At 32.8% G+C, this 18300-nt stretch overlaps 1 protein-coding gene across 22 annotated transcripts in view; it reads left to right on the top strand.

Moving 5' to 3' along the window:
* The window catches only part of PKP4 (plakophilin 4), a 285178-nt gene that overhangs the window by 100084 nt on the left and 166794 nt on the right, over positions 1-18300 (top strand). For 19 of the 22 annotated variants that reach the window (XM_001366119.5, XM_056793891.1, XM_001366181.5 and 16 more), the window contains one exon: positions 1638-1771. In XM_001366119.5, coding sequence (XP_001366156.2) covers positions 1643-1771 — 129 coding nt within the window. In that variant the 5' untranslated portion in view covers positions 1638-1642. Of the gene's footprint in view, positions 1-1637; positions 1772-1897; positions 1995-18300 lie in introns of those variants that run through there. The other 3 variants (XM_007494201.2, XM_056793894.1, XM_056793896.1) reach the window with 3 other exon arrangements.

Below are 18300 nucleotides of genomic sequence, written 5' to 3' on the forward strand. Positions count from 1 at the left end.
CAGCCCTTACTCAATCCTATTAGGACTGAATAGGGTGGAGATTTTTCCAAGTATCTCCATTGTATCAATTCTAAAATCAATCAAGACTCAAAGAAATTCCTGTTCTATGCTTAAGCATAGGTCAAAGTCCTTTCCATTGTTCAGCAAAGGGTTTCTGTCCTAAAGTAATCTTAAGAAGGGAAGAGAAGGAACCTCCCATGCCAATGGGGTTCCCATTCCAATAGACTATCAGTAAGAAATTTTCCAAGTATGAAATATCCCAATGGTGAAATTTTCAACAATTATAAGTCTAAGGAAATTTGAGGTTTACAGATAATAGCTATCTAAAATGCTCATTATCATTAAAAATAGTGATAAGATTGGTAAATCACATTATGATTAAGGTATAATTTCTCTCTAATTCTGCTTTCTTATAACTTTTCCCCTCTGCCATATGTATTATGATTAGTCAGACTCATTTCATCTATCAGTCTATTTACTTCCGTGTTTTCTTGCAAAACTTAATCATATTTCTATCAATTTCTTTATAGCTTAACCAAACACAATAAATTTTAAATTCATGTCAGCATCTTTTTAAATATTCTTTCCTATTTTCTTTTTAGTTGCTTTTGATTGGTGGTGCTTCAATGATACAATGAGAAAAAAGTCATTATTTTATAAGCTATTTCATTATTAGTTCCATTAGAAAAGTTTTGTTTATATTCAGCTGAAATCTGCATTTCTTTAACTTCTACTCATTGTCTTAATTTTGAACTCTGAAGCTAAATAAAAATAAGTGATTCTTTTCCTTCTATATGACAACCCTGTCCTAAAATTCAAAATTCTCACAATATCTCCTAGTTAAAAATCCCCACCTTTTAATCTTTAAATCCCCTTACTGTCCTGGTTATATGCTCTAATTTTTCAGTCTCTTTTTTAAAAATATAGCATCTATAGTTGAACTCAGTATAGTCTTTGCATCTAGGATAAACATAGGAACAATATTAATTCAAAGTTTTTTCAGTAATAAACTTAAGTGAATCAATACTGATTTAATCCAGTATCTCATGTTTTGATTTGATATAGAGCATTGCTGGAGACAACACACCAGTAGGTAAATTCATTGTCACTGATACTTCTGGTTGTGGACACCTGAGCCTTACTTGCTGTTTTGTATTAGGCAGTTAATATCTCCTTAGAATCTCAAATTTCTTTCTTATGTGTAAAAAGAAATAGGTGGTCTGGATCATCTTAAAGGTGCTGCTAACTTTAGAATTTTATATAATTTGTATATTAAAGGAAACCACTATCATGTACTCAGATTACAATTATTAAATGTTATTAACTTCAATAACAGATGTCTTTTAATTTGTATATATTGCTTTCAAACTTGATTATACTGTAGGCATATTATTTGTTTGGCATAGTTTTTAAACATTCCTTTTTAGTGTGAAATTGTTTGAATTAATGAGTATTTCTTGATTAATGGGCAAGACAGGATTTTGTTTATGAGGATTTTTGTTTGCCCTTTTTGGGGTATGTTAAATGTTTTTTACTGTACACATATAAAAGTGTGATAAACAATCCTTAATCTCTAAATTCAAGTGCTATTTCAGCACTAGTGACTGAAAGTGTTAACACTGACTGTTTGGTTGCAGGAGGAATGCCAGCTCCTGAGCAGACCCCTTTGGTGGAGGAGGGGCTGCAACAAACTAGCCAGGAAGCCTCTACAGACCCAGGCATGGAACCAGAAACTACAGCCACTACCATTCTTGCCTCTGTGAAGGAGCAGGTACTTTAACATCCTCTTTCATTAATATTTAAAAAAAAAAAAGATTAATTTTCTTCAGTAACTTTAGTTACTCTGGTTGTGCTTTAAATTTTTTTCCTTGACCCATTCACATTTTCTGATTATAAGGTATTTACATCCCTGAATACATTGGGATGACTGAAATGTAGACCTCCTCAAGGTTCAAGTCAGAATTTGACGATACAGGATACTTATGCATCTGCAAGTAAGAAAACACACATATATATGGTAATTGGTGTCTTTGTTTGCTATGCATTGCATATTGTTTGCATGCACTAAAATATGTGTAAAGCAGACCTGAAATGCTGGTTTTCATATCCATACACTGGCAGCCATTTAACTTAAGACCTTTATAGATATTTTTACATTGCCTAGATATCTAGGGCTGTCTCACTCACTTGTAGACAAAGCTGTATTTGTTGTGTTTGTGTGAATCAAAGCATATTCATTTTGTTAGCTGATGTTTTATAGTTTGTAAAACCTGTATAAGTTTGCTTTACTGTCATGTTTTGTGTTCAGTTTGAAAGAGTTAATAATGTTTCTCCTTTTTATAAAAGCATTTTGCTACATAAAATAATATGTATTTTGGTTGGAGAAATTGAATTTTCCCAACTTAATAACTTGATATTTTCAAGCAAAGTTAGACAAGTGTAAATATAAGTTCTCCTAAGCTTGTTCAGAGTATAAAGATCTTGGGGTACCCCAATGAATATATGATAGGCAAATTTTATCAAAACTTTAAAGGCAAGGTGAGATATTTTTAATAAAATGTTAGCTTTTTTCTATCTTAACTAATGTAGATCCTTAAAATTGTATTCCTTACATTTTTCCCTCACTAAATTAACATCAAATAATTGAACAGATAAAAGCAGAAAAACTTGATAACTCTTGGTTAGCAATTTTATCGCATGTTAAAAAAATACTAAGGCTATAGCTTGCATGCTTGTTTTACTGCTCTATCTCAGATCTGATAGTGATATTGTACATATAAGTATGTTTTGAATTTAAGTGATTTTAAATTTTAAAAGACTTTATCATAAAGTTCTATCTTCTCTCCTTATTGTACAGTTAGAGGATCAACTATTCTGAAGTTTAAGGTTTGAGGGAAATATTAGAATATTGCAGGTACTGCTTGATTCAATTCAACAAATATTTACTAAATTACTGTCATAAGACAGGTATCTATTTATAATCACAGATATCCATATTAGCTCTTGATATAAAGATAATTCTAACAGACTTATTTAAAAGCAATTTATAGAATGATCTGGGGGCGGGAAGATTAACTATACAAATAGTCATGTCATAAAGGATAGTGCTATAAATCCTATGGGGAAGTTCAGAAAAATTGAAAATTGAGATCAGTTTTTCCAGAGTGACATAATCAGAGAGATAGATGATAGGTGATTGGCGCTTTGAAAGGAGAAAATTCACCAGACACAGGGTGATGGCAGAGTCATAGGGATTCTATTTTAGGCAGTAGAGGGAATAAAAAATAGATTGATTTGACTCCCATGAAGGATCTGAAATAAGCCTGGAAAGGGAATTTTGAACCCCAGAAAATTTTTAGAAGCTTATGAGGAACCATTTAACAACTTTTGAATGAATGGCATAATCAAAAAGAGACATTAGGATGACTATTGGGAAAATTTCTGTGAAGGTTTATTTGAAAAGGTGGTAAATTAAAGGCAACATCAGCTAGGAGATTGATAATATTAAAGACAATAATTAGTCAGCAAGTATTTATTGTTTGCTATTTGCTAGACCCCATGCTAATTGCTGAGGATGCAAATAAGACAGTGAAATCACTTCTATTTTTAGTGAGTTTACAGTCTACTAGAGGAAAAAAATAAATGCACATAAAAATATATACTGCTTCAATATAAACTTAATGAGTACAAATATACAAAGAAGTTAAATATACAAAAGAAGAGTACCCTTGATAGATACCTAGGGTATGATATGGGTAATGAGTTAGGAAAGAGGGAGAAGGATCAGTCAAATAGGATGGAGAACCAGGAGAAATGTTGGAAAAATCCAGAGTGGATCTAGGGAGAGAGGGTAGTCAGCAAAGTCAAATGCAACAGATAGGTTCAAAAAGAAGAGGATTGTGAAGACTTAAATATTTGGCAAATTAATAAACTTGAAAAGAGCATTTCCAGTAAGCCAGATTATAAAATATAGAATAGTAAGAGGAAGGGAGAGACATCTGGGTAGATAACTATTTCATTGAATTTGACTGAGAAAGTGAGGAGCACTACATAATTGCTAAAAGGGAGGATCTAGTTAAGATAGAATTTCTTTTAATTTTTTTTTTAACTAAGATGAGGAACATTTTAACATGTTTTAATTTGTTAGGAAAGTACCAGTTGATTGTAATATGTCATTGGACCAGAAATAAAGGAGAATTGAGGACATAGGCTTCTGGATAACACCAGAATGGGTAGGATCATGTATACAGGTGGAAGAGTTGGCCTTTGCAAGGAAAAAGACCAAGTTGTCAGAAAATGAAGGTAAAGGAAGAGATGTGATTTCAGCAAAGTAAAGGAAGGGAGAATAAAGAACTCATGTAGAATGACCTCAATTTTTTCAGTGACTTAAGGTACAAAGTCTTGAAAAATGGAAAGAGAAAGTAGGGAGAAGGTTCAGAAGAGATTCTGTGGAGAGAGATAATCAATTCAGAAGGAATAAAAAGACTGCTTTACTACAGAGAGGGCCAAATTGAGATTGGATGATATGATTTTGTCATGCATCTGATCAATATAGGAGATTTCCCTTAGCTTTGATCAACAACTCATGAATAATAGTCATGTAATAATCATCACATAATAGTCAGGCCTTATGCAGGCCAGACTCCTGATAGTTTAAGTCTGGTATTGTAATGAAATGAGATATTTATCAGTCATTAAACAGCTATCACAAGGAACTTTACTTAGTTGTTTAAAAAAAAAAAGATACCTAAAATGGGTACTATAACACTTAGGTCAAATAGACATGACCCCTTTTGGCCTCTGTTTGGGAAATGATTTAGTCAACAGGACAGGATGTGATAACTTGCATGATCTTGAGACATCTTCGATTAATCTAGAAGTTCCAACACCGTGAGTGTGGAGATGCTGTTGTATGCCTTTAAGTGACCAGGAAAATATACAGATGAAGATGTTTGAACTCCTAGGCCCCTGGGTCGATCAAGTTTTGGAAATTGCTTCTTTATCTTTTAGGGAAAGAATTATCCTAACATATATGGTGGGAAATTGGAAAATCCTGGTAAATCTTATCATATCTGATATCTTTCTGGAAAGTTTTAATGATGAAGTAGAAATGACTTGGGGTCTTTTGCTACAAAGTTCTAATCTTATGGTTGCAATGAATTTAGCACAGACAGTATAGAAGACAAAAACAAAAAACTAAGTTTAAAAGAGAGAGAGAACAAAAGATTTGATGACACTGAAAAGAATAAATAAAATATAGAAGAAAATATGAAATCACGATGATGAAGCAAGCTACCCATTATAAGATAGAGATGGTAGACTCACAAGAGAGAGATGGTAGACTCAGGCTAATGATTGTTTCATGTATTTTTTAGAAATGCCCAGAGTGGGTATTTGTTGTACCTGACTATATTTGTTCCAAGAGATTAATTTTCGTTCTCATTTTCTTCAGCAAAATGGTAGTGAGGACAGGTGTAGGAATACAAGAGGAAAGGAAGAGGTGGAAAAAGGAAAACATATTTATTAGTTGAAATTGATTTAATGTTACAGAATCATAGCCTTTTCCTCCATCCAGAAGGCCTGAGTCCTAGGTCACAGTGAAGCCAAATTGACTTCAGGCGATGACAATGAATAAGAGCAGCACTAGTACATCAGGTCCACAGTACAACACACCTTTGGCATAGTCAAGGATTCTCCATTATGGTCAGGATCATCTATAGTAAAGTTAAGTGGTCATAAACCTCTAATCTGTTATCTGTTCTAGAATATGAAATAATAACTACAGCAAAAACATTTATATACCCCTTACTGTGTGCCAGACACTGGCTAAGTGCCTCACAATTATTATCACATTCATTAACAATGTTTTTCATTCAGTATTCCCCACATCTCTGTGAAATCCTTTAAGCCTCATTAAGGGTATAATGACAAATTTTTGCCCCTTTCGAGGTCTCTGTAGAGTCTGCCACTTTCTTCAATAGGTGCTAAATAAGAATTCTTTCTCACTTCACCCAGAGAATAAGGATTACTACCTAGTCAGCTAGGAGATCTTATTAGTAATGGTGGTATTTTCCAACAGTACTTTGTCCCATAAGTTCTTTCTGGGAAGGAGTTGCAGAAACCATTCCAGAAGATTCCTGCCAATTAAGAGCTATTTCTTCAGGTTGTAGAGAGCCCTCATAAGGAACATGGATATGGAAAGTCAAGGGAACTCTGACCTGGTTAAGAAATAATGAACTGCTGATGAGAATGAGTTGGAAATATATCCCAAAACAGACCATTCTTCATGGGTCAGTGATTTTTGTCGGTTTGCTTGTTAACATGGTCAATTATGTGGATGGTTTTCCTAATACTGAACCATCCTTGCTTTCCTGGTATAAATCCTACCTGGTCATAATGAATAACCCTCGTGATCACTTGCTGGAGTTTTTTTGCTAGTATCCTATTTAAGAGTTTTGCATCTGTGTTCATTAAGGAGATTGGTCTGTAGTTTTCTTTCTCTCTTTTTGACCTGCCTGGCTTTGGAATCAGTACCATATTTGTGTTGTAAAAAGGAATTTGGTACAACTCCTTTTTTGGTTATTCTGTGTAATTGTTTGTATAATATTGAGATTAATTGTTCTTTGAATGTTTGATAGAATTCATTTGTGAATCCATCTGGTCCTGGGGATTTTTTCTGAGGGAGTTCTTTTATGGCTTGTTCAATTTCTTTTTCTGATATGGGGTTGTATAGGTAGTCTATTTTTTCTTCTCTTAATCTAGGCAATTTATATTTTCATAAATATTCATCCATATCACCTAGAGTGCCATATTTATTGCCATATGATTGGGCATAATAATTTTTAGTGATTGCCTTCATTTTCTCTTCATTAGAGACGAGGTCTCCTTTTTCCTCTTGTTTTTTTTTCCTTTTTTCAATTAGATTGACGAGTACTTTGTCTATTTTATTTGTTTTTTTTTTCAAAGTACCAGCTTCTAGTCTTATTTATTAAATAAATCGTTCTTTGACTTTCAATTTTATTAATTTCTCCTTTCATCTGATGATTTTTAATTTGTTCACTTTCCAATTTATTAATTTGCATGCCCAATTCATTGACCTCTGCCCTCCGTAATTTGTTAACATATGAACTGTGATAATTAAAAGATTTGGAGCCATAAACTGTAATGAATTAAAATAGTTGTGGACTTAAATTGTAGTAGATATAAGAGCAGTCTGTGTGGGAGGGGTGTTGTAGCTTGAGTTTCTGTGCCCTATGATGGCTTGATAAAATTAAGCCCAGTAGAGTTGAACTTGCAGAGCTGGATGTGCCCTGAGGCCAAAACCTTGGGAAAGGTGGGCGGGCAATATGGAGTGTCTAGGCTGCTCTGAGCTTATTCTCCAACTGCTTCCCCACAGCCTGGGTTCAGAGCTCTGAGTTTGGCACAACTTTGCCCACAATGTACTCCCTCCAGACTAGGACCCTTACCTGCCCCAGAGATTCCAGCCACTAATGGAGGCTCAGAGCTCTGGGTAGCGTAAAGGTCCTGGGACTTTCCTTCTTCCTTCCCCTTAAACCTGAGTGTTCTAGAATTCAATATTTTGGGGGGCGTACTTTTAATGTTTAGTCCAGCAGGAGGGTTCCTTGGCTCTGTCCTGTTAGTTTTGTTTTTCAGTCCCCTAGGATCATTTAATTTTTAATCTTTTAGAAAGGGTTTTCAGAGGTTTGAATTTTTGAAACCTCTAAGCTGTCATCTTGATGCCTTCTCTGGTTCTGAAATTTTTATGAATAATCTTGGAAATAACCATTCTACTGCCACCAAAATATTGATTTGAGTGGACCTTAAAGCAAAAAAATTCTTGAAGGAGTTTATTAATCATTGACTTGACTATACTTGAAGAGAAATTTATTTTGGGGTATTATAACTGGGAAACTGCATTATTAGGAGTTCAAATAGAAGTTGTTGAAGGGGAATTGACGGCTAACTATAGAACTACTTTTCTAGATATTTGGTAGTGAAAGGGAAGAGAAAGAATATAATAATTTTCAAGGCACTGCTATTGAATGTGGGGCTAGAGTATAACGTAGTGAGGTCTGAACATGCTTAATGGCAAGGGTGATGGGTTCAATAGAGGAGAACCTTACTCCATTTTCACAGCATTGATAGCCAAGGTTTTATTACCCTTTTAAAAAAACTCTGATATTATTTAGAAATTGATATGTTAATTGATAGTGCTTAAAGTGTGGTGCTACCTGCCCAAATGGATTTTAATTTTAATTAGTTTGATAGAGCTATGATTTAATTGATGTTGATATTTTATTTTAGAGGAATAGATAACAATTTATATACATTTTCTTATTTTTGATATTTTTGATATCTGTCTTAATATCAATCCTAAGAGAGAAGAGAGTCAAGGGATAGGTAATTGGGGTTAAATGATTTGCCCAGAGTTACGTAACTGGGAACTATCTGAGACCAGATTTGAACCTAGGTCTTTTTGATGCCAGGTCTGGCACTCTATCCACTGTGTAACATAGCCTCCCCAGACCATCTCTTTCTGTGTATTTTCTTATTGAGTCCAATCTGTTCCAGACTGGAGGACTTCTTTTAGGTACATTAGATTCCATTGCATAGATAAGTGCAGAGCTCAAGTCCAGTTGATGGACACATACATGCATGTATATAAGCCCATTTTTTCTCCTTATGTTGTAATAATTAAAATGGTTGATAGATACAAATTATGATAGATATAAGAGTGGGTGAGTAAATTGTGACCGCAGAAAATGTTTCACTACAGTGTCCTGGTTTTAAATCAAATATAAGGTGGTCGCCAGGGAAATATTCCCAATTATGAATATACCCAAGTCAACTGGGTTTTATAGAGAATTTAATTAATAATACAATGAGGAATTAAAGAAAAGAGAGAAAGAGAGAAAAGGGAAATAAGTATGAAGGGCCTTAAGCCAACATGGCCTAGACCTGAGTCTTAGAGAGAGAGATCAGTCAGTCAGTCTTTTATCACTCACCACAAGGTCTGTCTAAGCAAGGATTCTAGTGACAGAGTCTCCTCAGAGAGAGTTCCAGCCAGAGTCCTCCTCAAAGAGCCTTCAAGCCAGAGACTGTTTCAAAGGGCCTCTCTCAAGAGCCTCCAGAGGGACAGAGTCCCCTCAGAGGAGCTCCAGCGAGACCACCTTAGAGATTGTCCTCCAAGAGCTTCCTTTCTCCAGAGCCTCTCTCAAGAAATTCTCCAAAAGGATTCTCATAAGAGATTTCTCCAAAAGGATTTTCTCTAAGAGATTCTGCTTTTTCTTATATAGGGGGTTTTCTCCTATGTCACCTCCCCTAAGTCCTTACATCTACCAATCACTGTAGACATTTTCTAAAGGACTGCCCATTCTAAAAACATTGCTGGGTCGACTAATCCCTTTAGTAGAAATCCTCTGAGTAAGTCTGAACCAGAGAAAACACAGCTGAGTCGACTAATCACCTCAGTAAGTCTGAACCAGAGAAAACACAGCTGAGTCTACTAATCCCCTCAAGAGAAAATCTCTGAATAAGTTTTCACTTCTTTGCTCCTGGCAAGTTTACAAGTTGCCAGACCTTTATAGATACCTAGCATCCCATTGTATCAATTCTAAAAACAGGCATGGCTCAAAGAACTCCTTGCCTCACCATAAGTATGGGTCCAAGTACTTTCACTGTTTAGCAAGGAGTTTTCTCCCCTAAAGCAGTCCCAAGTATGGGTGAAGTAGAGGTCCTCCCATTTCTGATCCTGGCGAGTTCTCACAGTCAAAATGGGGAATGTTCCCAGTAGGGAATTGTTCCAATTGAGAATTCCCTGATGGCGGAATTTTTAACATTCACAAGTCTGAGAAATTTCAAGATTTACAATGTACAATAAAGACAATAGCCTTTTGATTCCATGCAATATTTAGAACTCTCTTACCATACCACAGTAGCAATGTCAACTTCAGAATTCCCAGAATAGAAATATAGCTCATGATCATATCAACATAGCAATAGCAGTATGAGCCTAAAATTTGGATTCTTTAAAATGTATATATCTTATATAGAGAATAAAAGTCAAAAGCCCTCAATTTTTCTGTTCTAGATCTATCTGAGGATGGTATTAATTGATTTATTAGGGTTTTGTTTTTTTTTTTGCTATTTATGTTCTATATATATTTTTTAATATTAAATAACAGATGTGATTCCTATTACTTAATAATGCCAGGATAAGAATAGATATTTCTATACTCTTTCTAGGTTTATTGTCTTTGAATTTCCATGTCAAAAAGAGCATGGCCAAATTTTTACTTCTATTCTGAGGAATTTGAGAATATTGTAGACTACCTTTTTAGACTGTTCTAAATATCTATATAGCAAAGAATTGATCTAAAACCCTGTAGTATGATCGTTTAAATTAGGCAACTAGATTTGCTCTAAATAGAGAAATGCTTGTTTTAAATGATCCTTTTGGAGCCAGAATTTCTACTCTTATTTGTTGTAGAGTAAATATCTTCCCTGAAACTACTGATCTTTACCAGTAGAAATAAGTGACCAATGTTGAGTCGACTAAATTTTTTATTTTGAAATATTCATATTGTGGTATAATTAAATAGATTAAAAGTTATAATAGCCAATTTATTAAAGATTTTTTATTCTAAAGTTCATTTTATTTTGTTACTTGGGCTGATGTCCTGTACTTAAAATTTTTTTGGAGAATTGAATTTTAATATAATTGGTTTCTTTTGTCATTCTATGCATTTCATTTCTATGTTAAAAATATTTTCAAGAACCAATAGACTTTTTTAGACAACCAGACTCTTATGGACCTGGGATCTGGGTCTGTGATGTAAAATACATTAAAAATCCATGATTCATAAATATACTTTTCTTTTGTGTTCTAGTATTAATCAATATTAGATATAAAGAATAAATTGTATTATAGCTTGTATGGAAAAAGTAGAACCATAAATGTTTAAACCTGTGAAGATCAGTACATATTCATACTTTTTTTTATATTATAAGTGGAATCAAAGAGTTATGAATGGAATTGTAGTCTAATACTCTCACTTATAGAGAATGAACTTGAATAAAGTGGAAATTTCTGGTATAATCAGGCCCAGAATTTTTTTGTGAAATATTTACATAGCTGCTCCTTCCTTAATGCTTTCATGTAATTTTAAAGAGGAATAAATAATTACCAATTATTTGATATCACAAAATCCATAAATGCCTTAGTTTTTATCTCACAAAAGAAACTACCTTTACTGTCACATGCAGAAAGAAAAATTTATTTGTAATCTATTAAAATAAATTAGCTCATTTATTATGAACAACTAGAATAATTCTGGGAGTTTGAAATTTGGTCACAGTCCATTTTCTAAAATGATAGAATCAAAAATTTAATATTAACCTAGAGAATGGAAAACAAGAAATTAATTTGGATGCTGTTAAAGTAAAAAGCTAAGTGGACTTTTCATGTCTTAAACTAAAATGTTGAGATAAATAAGTATTTTGGTTTTTGCAAGGAGAATGCAGCTCTCCTCATATTTATACTTTTGTCTAAAACCACATCCAACTAAATTTAGATGACTTCATAGGAGTTTGTATGATTGAACCAGTGTAATATGACTTATGAAGCAGAGTTTGTAGAATGTTAAACACGAAATGGATGCAAGAAATGATCCTTTAAGTAGGGAAATTGTGGTCTAAGAGTTTAGAATCTAGTTTGTGGCAGAACTAAGACTAAAAAGCACTGTTCTTGACAGGCATGTAGCTTAAGCTCAGAAACCAGAGTTAGCACAGACTGAAGGTTATTGTTTCAGAGTACATGAGATTGTCAACCCCAAAACTGGCTTATTTATTTAACTTTGTTTATTTTTGATAATGTAGATACTGTTTCAAATTAAGTATTTTCTGGCATTTTAGTATGTGAAAATGTCATTACCTAGTGTTATGGAAGAATGCATATTCTCCATTTTAACATTTTTTGATTTCTACAAAATAGTAAAATTTAGACTTCAGGAAAGTATTATAAAAATTTGAACATTTTACAGTTAAATAAAAAAGATGTGAAAATTTGAACTTTTAAGAGACATAAAATTAGGACATTTGAATCCACATGAATTCTTTTAATATTTAGCATTATTTGTGTTCAAGTACTCCAATAAATTATACTCCCTTCCTGTATGGCAAAATGCCCAGAGTGGAACAGATTCCAGTATAATTATTTACTTTATTCTTTTGAAACTGAAACAGCTTAGCAAACTGCTGTGCACCTGCCTCTGCAGCTTACACCCTCCCCCCCTTTTTTTTGTTTTTGTTTTGGTCACTAAGTTTATTTACAATAAAATATTTCTGATTGCCACACCTCAACCAGACACATTACGGAAGGGAAATAAAGCTTATGTCCCACACATAACCAAAGTATTAGCATAGCCAAGACAAATGTAGTCTCTAAAAATTAAGTGTACTATATAGATTTCAAATGTTTTAAATGATGTCAAATTTGTATCATTTTTGGTTGACCTATCTAGTTTTAAAATTGTAATTGTTCAATTTATTGATGTCATTAATATGTTCAAAATAAGCAAGATTTAGTTTTACTGCTTTTCATGGATTAATAGATTTTTAGACATACATGAAGTATGAGAGACCCAATCTCTCCATGTTACACAAAATGAAACTACCTCCTGGAGAAAGAGACTTTCTTTCCCATAAAATAAACAAACCTTCATTAATAATAGTTGAATTGTTTGAAATGCGGGATGGTCCATAAGGACATATAGTTTTAGATTGTGTTTCATGTAAGTCTTGAACTTGGTTTTTCCCTTCTAAAGAGAGGTGCTGGAATCAGAGGGTTTACTGAGCCCCACACAAACTGGCAGAGGTTCCCTCTTGTGGCTGAGGAATACAAAGATACAACAGCAAAGCTACCTTAATCAGTCCCTTTAGTTAATCAATTAACCAGTTAACTAGCTATAAATACAAAGATTAGACTGTGGATCTGTCAATTAATTCACATATGGTCTTGTGAATAGTCAGGACTTTGAACTTTTAACAATGTTTTTCTTTTGTAACATGTTTCAGTCTTTGCCTATTTTGCAGATATTTTTGATTGGTATATTGTTCTGCATGGTTGATCTTGGAGGTAATTTTCAGTTTGCCTTACTGTTTGCTATTTGTCAAAGAATGTTTATCTACAATTAATATAATATAGATTAAATTCTAAAGTTCTGATTTGAGCCTTTCATATATAAGAATGTCACCTTCAAGCACACATTAAAATGTCTATAGGATAGGCTTTCTTTTGGCCTTTTAAGTCATTTCATGCTGGATTCCAAGCTTACTTTCTCTTTTTTTCCCCCTTCATCCACCTTGATATTTACTAAAGAAAAGTTATTTGCAAAACACTATGGCTCAACCTTATAAAAGACATGACATGACCATGTAGTCCTGGATTTTATGTAATAATTTGCACTATGTTTTATTTGTTTTTATAGAAAACAACCATTACCTTATAAACATATAATTTATTTAAAACAATATATACAAATAATCTTCTTGTTCTATATTTTATTAAATTTAATTTTATAATTTCTGATACCCTTTTTCATAAAATGAACAACTGTTAGACACAACAAAATTAAATAACATTGAAAAAGTCATTTCATAATTATAACTTTAAAATTAGAAAATAAAACCACTGATGTGATAAGTTGGCTTAATTTGTGGCACAGTTTGTCAAAACATGAATTATTGATGATTATACTATATTTTAAAATATATTGAAATCAACCTTTCTTTATAATGGCTACAAACAAAATCTATAAAATATTATGGTAGTAAAATAACAGCATGATATGGTGGAGAATACATTAATTCTGGAGTAAGAATATTGTGGGTTCAAATTCCAACTTTGATGATAAGTATGGCATTAGTCAAGTCACTTCAACTTTTAAGCCTTTGTTTCTTCATCTGTGAATGAGAGAATGGAGCTAGTTGGTCTCTGAAATTTCTTCCATTTCTGGAACCATGAACCTATGAAAATTCCTATCACTTTGTTTAGTCATTCAAAGTCATAACACCCCAAATCAAAACATAATGAAAAATTTCAAGGTCGAACATTTAGTTCAATGCACTATCCCAAGATAAACTATTTAGCTGTTCAGCTGGAGTAAGACCATTGTAATCCATTATAATTGATTTTTAATATTTTCATATTTAGAGCTGTCTAGGCTTAAAAATAAAATGAGAATCATTTCTTGATCCAAAAAAATGTATAAGTAGATCTTTACATTTTTTGATTTCGTCTGCCAGACATGAAGTTTTAAAATTAGGAAATATTAAACATGTTATATTATACATGAAGGCTGTTATTCTTGTCACAACTTCAAAAACTGAATATAATTCCTCATTCCTTTTTTTTTAAACCTTTGCCTTCCCTTTTGGTATCAATACTATATATTGGGATCCAAGGCAGGAGAGCATTAAGGGCTAGGCAATGGGAGTTAAGTGATTTGCCCAGGGTCACACAGCTAGAAGTGTCTGAGGCCAGATATGAACCTAGGGCATCCTGCTCATTCCTTGCTTTATACACATGATAACTTTGGTACAAATAATATGAGCGTTAACATTTAGCTATTCTTATAGAACCTACATTTCATCTTGATATCAACAGAGTGCTCTGTCATTGCAAAGTCTGCTACAATTCTCCTGGGTAATTTACATTAAAACATTCTTTAATTTTATTGAAGATTCCTCTTAATAATGTTATCAATAGGGTTGCATATTAAGTAATCTTTAATGTTATGTATGCAATGGGATGAGAGAGAAAGAGAAATTGAAATTGAATTACTATTTCTATTTTTTCATTCATTTAGAATACAAAGTAGGAAGAATTTGGTTTTAAAATAATGGACCTCATTTTTCTTCAGCTATATCTAGATGTAAGTGTAAGCATTCGAAATTTGGATTAAGGCTTTTTTACTCATAGTAATCCTTTTGATATTTTCTGTAACCTTTGATTTCAGAATTTTGCATTTGCTTTTTAAAAGAATATGATTTTTCTGTGGAAAAATTCTGTCTTTTCAGTATATTGTACATATATTTTGAAGATATTAAAACTTATTAGATTTTATGACAGATAAAATGTTGATAATATAGTAAATGTTGGCCTTTGACCACTCTCAGTTGTAGTACTTGTGAATCCCAGTGGCAAATATACTGGATTCTGTCTCCTTGATTTAGCCTTTTTCCTTTATGTTTCCATATTTCTTCCACTTAATTTAGTCTTTATTATCTTTGTACTACTAGTTTCTGCTCCTTTAATGGATTTTTTTCCAAATATATATGAATTCTTCCATCAAGAGAAGATACTCTTTCATTTTTAAAGTAATCAATGAAATTTTAAGGCAATTCATTTAAATATAATTTTGGAAAATTTCACACTAGAACAATGTTTGAGTTATTTTTTCAATAGTTGTGTTGTACTTATCAAAAAGTATGATGATGCTTTTAGACTCCATAGATTGTTTAACTTTGAGTTCATATACTTTACATTCATATACAGTAGGCAGTGTACAATAGAACTCATCTTTATCATATACCAATACTAACTGATGTTGAGCTCACTTGCACAGAGTAACCAATTATTGTGCTGCATTTTTTGTCAGTTGGAACAAATTGGTTGTATTAGTTTCACTAAGTAGGGAAAAAACAGATTATACGATTGCAGCAATTTTTCTTGATCTAATAATTTTGACCAATTCACCTCTTCTCCAATAAATTTTTATGCTCCCCATATAACAGTTTGAAAAACTCTGCTTTAATGGATTTAAAATACAGGTGGTACATAAGACATGTGCTTCCATACTATCTTATTCAAAGAACTTCCTTACAATTGGTTTACATAGGGAAAACTTGACATGATGTTACCCTGAGCTACGACTTAAAGGGTAAATAAGATTTCAGTAGGTCCATGGAGATCATTGTGGATCATATTTATCTAATAGCATTAAACACAACTTCCTATTTGCAAGCCAAAACTTTCCACTCATTCTAAATTGTCTTTACAAGAAATAATGCAATTAAAATTTACAGGTTAGACCACTATCTTTCTAAAGCAGTTAATTGCAGATTTCTAAACATATCTTAAGGGCAGTTAAGTGGCACAGTGGATAAAGTACTGGGCCATGAGTCAGAAGATGTGAGTTTAAATGTGACCTCAGCAACTAGCTATGTAGTCAAGTCACTTAACCCCATTTCCCTCAGTTTCCTCTTCTGTAAAATGAGCTGGAAATGGAAATGACAAACCATTCCAATATCTTTACCTAGAAAACCCCCAAGTGGGCTCACGAAGTTGACACACCGCAAAAGACTGAACAACCACAAATTCAAAATATCCACAGTGTGTCCTGTTAAGTAATGAAACAACACAAAAAAAATTTTTTTAAATAGGTAAAATACTCTTAATTTAAAACCATCTTTGATGCTTTCCTTTTAATTCAAGAGGAAGCTTGGCACAATGGACAAAATCCTAGCTTTGGGAGTCAAAGGATCTGGGTTCATATCCTGACTCTTGACATCTATTCCATCTTTGTCCTTGCCAAATCACTTAATCTCCATGGATCTCATTTTCCTCATCTGTTAAAAGGGGATTAAAAAGATGAGGTCCTTTCTAATCCTAGATCTATGACTTCTATACCTAAAAATAGTATAACTTATTGTAAATTAGATAGTCGCTTAAATTTCTTAAGGTAAATTTTTGAGGATTTATTTTAGAAATGCCTTCCTAAATCCTAGGATAAAGCAAAACGTATTTCTCTTTTGGCTTCCCCTGCTATATATTTTATTTTGTTTTACAAGTTAAGCTTTTTGCAGATTTAATTTTCTTTAAATTTCTTAGCAATTGTCAGGATATATAAGGGAAGAAGTAAAAAATCGTGTTAGATGTTTTTTGGACTGCATATCATATTCAGATTATTTGGAAAAATTAATATGGGTAGTTGAATGCCTCAGTTGATAGAGCCAGGCATGTAGATGCGAGGTCTAGGTAGAAATCTGACCTGACGCTTACTAGCTATGTGAAACTGGGCAAGTCGCCTAATTGCCTACCCCTTACCTCTCTACTGCTTTGGAACTGATACTTAGTATTGATTCTAAGACAGAAGATAAAGGGTTAAAAAAAAAGAGAAAAAAATTCAAATTGCATTAGCCAAGTATAATTCTGCAATATCAGAGGAAAATTGAAAAAAAGCAATAGGTTTGCACATAATCTTTTGCTTTGCTTTGGGGGTTATGTATTCAAAATGGATTTATAAGATTTTTGTATAAATGTGTTTATTCTTAAAGTCAAAGACATTCTCAGTTTCATTAAACTTGGATAGAAATCCTATTTTTACATTTTAAAATAAACCTTTTTTATTCCTAATATTTAAAACTAAACTTCTATTTCTTTTCAGGTTTTTGTTTTTGTTTTTGTTTTAATAGCAGCAACTAGTTAGCAATCTCTGCTTCATGAAATTGAGTCTCAAAATCATTTCACATGTAAATATATGCTATTAAATTTTAATGACTCCTGAATTATTGAGATTAAATGAATGACAGGCATATTCATCATTGAATTTCCTTGTGTTAGATTTAATTTTCTGGATTATTTGAGTAAGAGAACCTATTGTAGGAAAGCACTCCCTTTCTCTCCACTAATATTATTATATAGTTAATATGTAGAATACAAAACTTTTCAAATTTAAGATCGAGTTTAACTACATACCCCATGTAAGAATTTCTATTATTATTCCTGTCTTCTTGCTTCTATTGAAACACTTCATGTCTCTAAGTATTGATAAATTGAAGCAGATAGAAGATGTAAAGGTATCATCTAGATGATAATCATGAGGCAACCAATAATCAGCTGATTGAGCAATGGATTAATGCCATTCTGATGAGATGTCTCTAGTGATGTATATTAGAGATCATTGGTCCATAGCCTTGTCAGTTCTTGGGTTTATATATTTAGTGCTAGAATGGTCATGGGAATCTCTAGTCTAGTCCCCTAATTTTAAAGATGGGGAAACAGAGTCTTATAGAGGTTAAGTAGGTGTGCCAGACCTGGAATTTGAACCCTGTTCCTATGTCTCCTAAGCCAGTGCTCTTTACACTTTACCACTTTTAAAAAACATTTCTTATCAATAAATGTGAATCTTAACTGGTCAAGTTTAGGATGTAGATTAAGTTTAGGAGGGAAAACTGTATTTGATAAAAAGAATTAGGATCCAAAAGATATAAATAGATTAGAATAATGGGGTGAAACTA

Source organism: Monodelphis domestica, chromosome 4 (assembly GCF_027887165.1).
Source record: "Monodelphis domestica isolate mMonDom1 chromosome 4, mMonDom1.pri, whole genome shotgun sequence".
NCBI lineage: Eukaryota > Metazoa > Chordata > Mammalia > Didelphimorphia > Didelphidae > Monodelphis > Monodelphis domestica.